The sequence below is a fragment of the Salvia splendens genome, chromosome 13 (genome assembly GCF_004379255.2).
Source record: "Salvia splendens isolate huo1 chromosome 13, SspV2, whole genome shotgun sequence".
NCBI lineage: Eukaryota > Viridiplantae > Streptophyta > Magnoliopsida > Lamiales > Lamiaceae > Salvia > Salvia splendens.
In genome coordinates, this window is record NC_056044.1 from 28,828,644 (window position 1) to 28,836,026 (window position 7,383).

Sequence of the window (7,383 nt, forward strand, 5' to 3'; positions counted from 1 at the left end):
GATGATTTGATTTGATTTGTATTGCACAATGATTTCGTGGACTCTGGCAATTATAATTATTAAGGATTCATTTAGTATCACATAGAATTGACAATGTTGATTTAAATATATTTAGAGCATTTAATTTCAAATTTAATATATTTAATAAAAATATTTAGATTTGAAAATGAATTTCAATTTTAAATAATTGCAAAATTGAGCACTTTCTAACACACATTATACATACATACGCAGCAACTCCCACAATACACACTGAATATACACATTATTTGAAAACAAATTATAATACTCCTATATTATAACTTCAAATTTAACTCTAACTTAATTCGAATTCGAACTCGAACATGTACACTTCCACTTTCATAATACAAAATGGAAGGTAAATGATGCAAAGAATGTTTATAAATTCCAATAATGCCCATAATAATAAATACTGATACACTTTTATTTTAATACCTCTAAGGAATGTAACATTATTTATTTATTTTACTCCTTTGTCAATTACTATCATCTTTCTCAGTTGTATTATAATGTCAAAGTTATAATATAATTAGTTATTTCTTAAAATTGCAAAATTTAGCAAAATAACATTAGTTTTTTTCGCAATTGGGATATACTTAAATCTTGGACTCCCAGTCAATAATAAACTGACATGACATTATATCGTATCAAATGGGCCATCTAGAAAACACAAATGGGCTTCATCGAAAAGCCCATTTAGTTATCACCCATTATAAAAAAAATGGGCTATGGATTCGTTCACATAAGCCCATTATATGGATTCGGTATGTCTGTATCTAATTCCAAACAGTTGATTCAATTTTCAGTCTTCACTCCATTGAAATCGATCCCAATTATCAACCCTAGGTCAGAAAAATGGGGCGGAAGAAGGGGGCGACGCTGGTGCACGACGGGCCGCCGGACGACTTCGACCCGGAGAACCCCTACAAGGACCCGGTGGCGATGCTGGAGATGAGGGAGTATCTCGTCAGGGAGAAGTGGATCGACATCGAGAAGGCTAAGATCCTGAGAGAGAAGGTCAAATGGTGCTACCGAGTCGAAGGCATCAATCATCTCCAGAAATGCCGCCACCTCGTCCACCAGTATCTCGAATCTACCCGCGGAATCGGTTGGGGCAAGGACCACCGCCCCCACGTCTTCCACGGTTTGCTGATTTTTTCGATTGATTTCGTTTTTGCTGGTGTGTTTGGTGAGGTTAATTCTGTTTGAATTTTTGGTTGCCTAGGTCCGAAGGTGGAGGCGACTGCCGATTGAATTGACGGTGGATGGACTCGAGAGTCTCCGATTTGAATAATGTGAGATCTTCTGTAAATTACTAGTTCTTTATTATCCCCTTTAGTTTTCGTGATTGAGATTAAATTTTAGTAGTTCTTTGAAACTAGCTGGATTAAGCTCTGGACTGAGATTAGGGTTCTTGCTTGTTATGCCATTGAAAAATTCATATGCTATGCAAGTACTGCATTTTAAACGTAGATACTTCACAGAATTGCTTGTGAAGGTTATTTAGATTAAGTTTCATGGAGGTGCATTGAATGGTCGAGACAAACCCTTAACTTAAGCTTGAGATTCACTTCTAGTTAAATACTACTTAATGTTTTATTTTCTCTTTGAAACTGTTGTTTCAGTCTCTATTTTGAGGTTCTGAACTGTATATATAAAATGATTGCGGTTTAAGAAAGGAAGAAAAGTACGAAGCAAACCTTAAATGTTTTGCCTAAAAATGTTTGCTGGATTTTTTCCAGCTGATTTCGGAGACTCAGAACATGGTGATGGGTGTCTACAGACACCTTTTTGAATAACTTGTAGCTGCTGTTAAATGCTAAGCCGTAGTTGGTTTTGAAAAGTGTGGGTGTGAGCAAATTAGATATAGCCATATAGGTACGTAGTATATTTGGAAGAAAAGCTCTGTTCGAGCATCACAATGCTTTGTTCTAAATAATAGTATTAAACTTTGTAAGGTGTTGTAGAAGAAATAAAAGACTAAACACAAAATGTATCCACTCACTGTCACTGATGCTCATGGATTACATGTGGGGTAGCATGAACAAACAAAATGTCACCAAGAAACAGTTTCTCTTTCTACATGTAGATGAAAGTGATCCTGCTTGTTATTGTAACCTAGTTTATCAATATGAAGATATTTGTTCACTTATTCTGATTTTCGTCCCTGCAGGTAATCATGTTTATCCAGCAAGATGATATATGTGAGATATGTTTGTATGTCGATCAGGTGTGTTCATTGGGTTATTAACCTTTCCTCCAGCTAGACTGTTACAGTCAATTGTATGTCTTTTGTTTAATCCAAACATTGAGGCCCAGGTGGCTAACTTCTTTTCTCTTGCAACTTTCTGTATCGTGGAAGTGATGAGAGATTTTACCAACAATCAATAGCAAAATAATGCCATAAGCTCTTCTCTTTGATTTTGATTACTTTATTGTCTTAAAAGATGGTGATTGTGTTTCATTTACATTTGATGCTTGCTAAGTTAGTTTTTAATTTCACTGTAGTTGAGACTTGAGACACAAATCATCTTTCAAGTTCAACTCTGCAGACTAGGAAATGCCAAAATTTGATGTCATAAAGAATGATATTTGCATAATGCACTAATTTATACTGGTCGGATATCAATCATTATCTATAGTTCTGATATTAAGCTTTGTGGATTTTAGATATGAAACATTTGTGGCTCTACTGGGTTTGTGCCAGGCATATGAACCAATTTTGTACAAAATCTCCAACAATAATTTCATCAACAGAATAACAGAGAGTCGATTTACATGATCCCAAGAGATTCACAACTATTTATGAGTAATTAAATTAATTAATATAGCTGCATGTTTTCCTTCCGACCTTCATCTGGTGCTCTGCTATATCATCACCTTTTCAGCATTTAACTGATGACTGGAGTTCCTTGGAATACATGAAAATACAGCAAAAGAAAGTCAGATTAAAATAAAGTCAGCATCTGAATAGTGGATAGAAGTAATATGTAATTCAAGTTTGCAGGTAATGTGTGCGTGTGAGTGACAGCATTGTAATCTGGCTGCTGAGAAGCCACATTTTCATGATTTGTTGCATTGCACTTCTTCCGTCTCATAAAAATATGAAGATTTGGGATGACATGAGAATTATGCACAATTGATAAAGTAAGAGAAGGATAGAAAGAAAAAATAATTATAGTATTGCTAGAGCATCCACAATGGCGTGCCCCATAGCCCGTCCTATAGGGTGCCCTACAGACCTCCACGTCAGCATTTTATCCTCTTACCCATTCACCTGCAGTGGGGCGCCATATAGTCCGCCCTATAGTATTTTATTTATCTTTTGTACTCCTTATTTTACTTTTTATTAGTATTTCAATATAATAAAACGTCAGGCCCCACTGTGGCTCATTGACAAAATAATCTGCGACAGACGTTGGTGAACAGACAAAGGTCCGATGTCGGATTGGCCTCTAGACCTGCTCTGCCTGTACACGCTCATGCTCCATTTCGGCCAAGCAATCGGCCGCAGTCTCATGAACACAATCGAATAAGGCCCGAGTAATGCCCTCCGAGGTACTCCAGTCGTCGCCGGGATTCATTTTTTTAGAGTGAAAGAGAATTGAGATGGGAAAGAAAGATAGGTGTGAAAATTTGAAATGAGAAATGAGATATATATAGATAAGAAAATATAAAAAAAAATTAAAAACAAAAAAAGGAAAACGTGCCGCATCGTCCGCGTCCCCCGCAATGGGGCGGACGATAGGCCGGACGATGCTTAGGGCGAGGAGGAAGGAGAAGCCATTGTCCGCCGTGCTACAGTGGCGGACGATGGGGCGAACGATGCATCGGGTGGGCTATCGTCCGCCCCATTGCAGATGCTCTTAATGGAGAATGAGATTCACCTTATTAGAGAAAATGAAGTTACCAAAAATAGAAGGAGATATTTTTATAGGGCATCGCAAAAATATCCTTGCTTTTTTTGCGACGTATGGAGTAGTATTTTTATTTGATACTACTATTTGATACCTACTATACTGTAGATACTTTCGGTATTTCATCATTTGAATAGCAACTAAGTAGAAAAAATATACTCCCTTGTCCCTAAATAATAGTCTCTTTTTTATATTTTGGTCAATCCTACAAAATTAGCTGACTTTCATTTTTGGTAAGGAGTGTCTTTTATGATGTGGGTCCCATCTCTATTAACAATATTTCAATTATTTTTTTTCTCTTTTTCTCTTTTTCTCTTTTCTCTTTTTTTACTTTACAGATTCGCATTAACAATCGTGTTGTACCTAAATTTCCTATTTTTATGGACGGAGTATACTATTGAATCAAGATATGAATATTCCTATAAAAATGTGTATATGTTTATCATCAAGTCTCTCTGCATACCGTATTGATCTTTATCAAATCACATTCCTCTAACATTTGTTTTATGCATTAATTGCTAGATGATGCATTAATTGCTAGATGACCATTTGCCTCAAACCTTTGGCTCTATCACAACACTACTGTGACTCCTTTATCGAGTGTAACAATCAACTTCGTGGTCCACACAATTACTATTTTCCACCCACACATATATTTATTTTTTAATGATTTGGGAACTAAGTTTGTAGGAGTATATAACAAACAAATTAGCCGTTAAGTGATTTTATTTTATTGAGAAGTTATTGTCAACTCAAATGTCACTCCATATTGATGTGGTACCTGAGCTTCTTTCCATCAGATATATTAGAGCATCATTAACGCAACAGGCCGGGCCGCAAATCGCGAGTCCCGGCCCGAGCTGCGCGTTGGAGGCGACGGAGTTCCGGCCCAGACCGGTCCCGGGACCGCAGTTGCGGCCTAGGGACGGTCCCGGGGTCCGGCCTGGCGGGCGATGGAGCTTCCGGTTGGAGGGGGTTTGGGCAGCTCTTGTGCCCCAAGTTCTGAATTTTTATGCATTTGGAAGAGGAAGAAGAGGGAGGGGGAGAGGAGGAGGAGGAGGAGGAAGAGGAAGAGGATGGAGAGGGAGAGGAGCGAGATTTTTTTGCACTTTTTTTTAATTTTTTTAATTTTTTACTGCACTTTTTTTTAATTTTTCTAATTTTTTTATATTTTTTAGTTTATAATTTATTATTTTTGTATTAAAAATGAATTTCTCGTGTTATAATTGCTCAACGTTTTCAATTTTTACAAGTAATATAGGCTGGAGTTGTGAATAGTGCAATTTAATAGTTGTGGCTCGGGATGGGGCCTGCAGGGTTAGAGCAGTTTTGGCCTGGGACTCAAATTTAGGGGAATGATGACATGGAGGGGACTTGAGACCTGAATCCGGACCGGGGTTAATGATGCTGTTAGGATCTATAGTGCATCATTTTTTTTTAAAATTAATCAAGGAATAAGATATTAGGAGTTGGTTGATGTGAATGAATAAAATTACATCGAAATGGAATGGTGGAAGAATCGAATAACATTTCCAGTATAATTTATATGTTCACGGAATGAATATGAGTACAATTTATATTTATGTCTTATAAGTTGATTTTTTCTTACATCATATTTTTGTTTTTAAATAATGCGTCGACTAATATTATTAACACTATAATAGAAATGTTTTACTTGTCTAAAATTTGAGATTCCTTTTCTTCTCATTCTTTAGAAGAAGCATTGTATAATGTTGCATTTTCGACCAATTATGTGTGAACTTTTCCAATATATGTGCAGGGTTGTATTCATATCCTTACACTAAATATTTGGAAAACACAAAACACTTGTCGTCTATTGGATCTTATGATCTAACGTTTAGATTAATGTCACGTGTCATCTAATAATGTAGATTTTTAGCCTAATAATGTAGCTCGGATAATAATGTAATATTTTAGTCTAATGATGTAGATTTTTAATCTAATGATGTAGATTTTTAGTCTAATAATGTAGATATCCAATCTAATAATGTACCTCAGTTAATAATGTAGATTTTTAGTATAATAATGTAGCTCATCACAACCATCGAATATAAGGACCCTAATACAGCCATATATTTGCAATCAAAACAACCCCCTATATTTGCAATCAAAACAGTTTATCATATGTTTAAATAATCTATCAATTACACCTTGCTCTGACTCGCAACATCTTGCATATGTTATAGGATTCGAACAAAAGAAATGGAATGTGACTACTTTTCAACAGGCAAGAATTTTCAAAAATTCTAGAATTCTACCAACTTGGAATTCAAAAATCTAACAATTAGAGAAGCTAGGCGTGCACATGGTTCAAAAACCGCCGGTTCCGGTTTACGGTTCAAAAAACGGCCGGTTCCGGCGAAGGTTCAAAACCGCCGGTTCCAGGCCTGTTCGGCGGTTAACTTTACTTACTTTTTTTGGCTTATGAATTCTATGAAACCATTCTTGATTTTCGGTTCGGCGGTTAACTTTACTGTTGTGCAAAACCGTCCGGCGGTTCGAACCGCCGGCACCAGTTCCGGTTCCGGGTTATGAACCGGCGGTTAACCACCAGTTCGATTCGGTTTGTGCATGCCTAAGAGAAGCCTTAAAAATGTAAATGCGATATCATGAAAACTTTGACTTTGAAGTTGTACAAATCCCTGATGAGCAATGTTTTAAAAATTGGACAGGCAAGCGAACCGGCAAAACTACTAGTTCACGGTTCAAATGGTCGGACTGGTTCAACCACTGGTCCCATAATAGATGACACACTTGGAAATTGACACAGGATTTTAGGTGATGTTGTTTTGTTTGTTAGGTGGTGAGAGAAAATAGTATATTTATATTAATGTGAGAGGAAGCTTTTTCAAAAAAAAAAAGAAATATGACATCTTTAGTGGAACAAACTAAAAAAGAAATATGACATCTAATATGAGACGAAGGGAGTAATTTTTATTAGAGTTTTAAGTACTCCTTCAAAAATTTGTAATCTTATTAACAAAAACCTACGTTTCTGCTCTCTTTTCCACTCCAATTCTTCACTAAAAGACAAATAGGCTCTCTTTGAGGGATATGACTACAGAGGACTTCAAATAGCCAAATTAATAGTACTCCAGATTTCATTTTTGTACCCGTACCGGCACTGCTTTCTCCCTCACTTGCTCTCCTCTTGTCTTCTACTCCCTCCGTCCCATTGAAGATATATACTATAAGCTAATTAGTTCATATTTTTTTACACTACCTACGAATACGGTTATGAATTTAATTAACATAAAGTTTGTTTTAAAAGGGCAATTCTTGATCATTTTAAATGGTCATTCATATTCTCCATACAAAAATAGTAATTACATATGAGCATTTGCTAAAGATTCTCTTATTAGTATTAGTATTAGTATTAGTATTAGTATTAGTATTAGTAGTATCTTGACCAGTATCCCCCACA

At 36.1% G+C, this 7,383-nt stretch overlaps 1 protein-coding gene across 1 annotated transcript; it reads left to right on the forward strand.

Moving 5' to 3' along the window:
- Positions 1 to 808: 808 nt before the first annotated feature.
- LOC121759903 (NADH dehydrogenase [ubiquinone] 1 beta subcomplex subunit 10-B-like) lies at positions 809 to 2,451 on the forward strand. The gene is made up of 3 exons (XM_042155476.1): positions 809 to 1,165; positions 1,247 to 1,316; positions 2,195 to 2,451. The coding sequence occupies exons 1-2, from the start codon at positions 877 to 879 to the stop codon at positions 1,273 to 1,275; spliced, it is 318 nt and encodes a 105-aa protein (XP_042011410.1). The 5' UTR covers positions 809 to 876; the 3' UTR covers positions 1,276 to 1,316; positions 2,195 to 2,451.
- Positions 2,452 to 7,383: the final 4,932 nt, after the last annotated feature.

Excerpts from the sequence above, each read along its gene's own strand:
- LOC121759903 (XM_042155476.1), top strand. The coding sequence starts at position 877 with ATGGGGCGGAAGAAGGGGGCGACGCTGGTGCACGACGGGCCGCCGGAC. Across the intron at positions 1,166-1,246 it reads CCGCCCCCACGTCTTCCACG|GTCCGAAGGTGGAGGCGACT; the intron begins GTTTGCTGATTT and ends TTGGTTGCCTAG.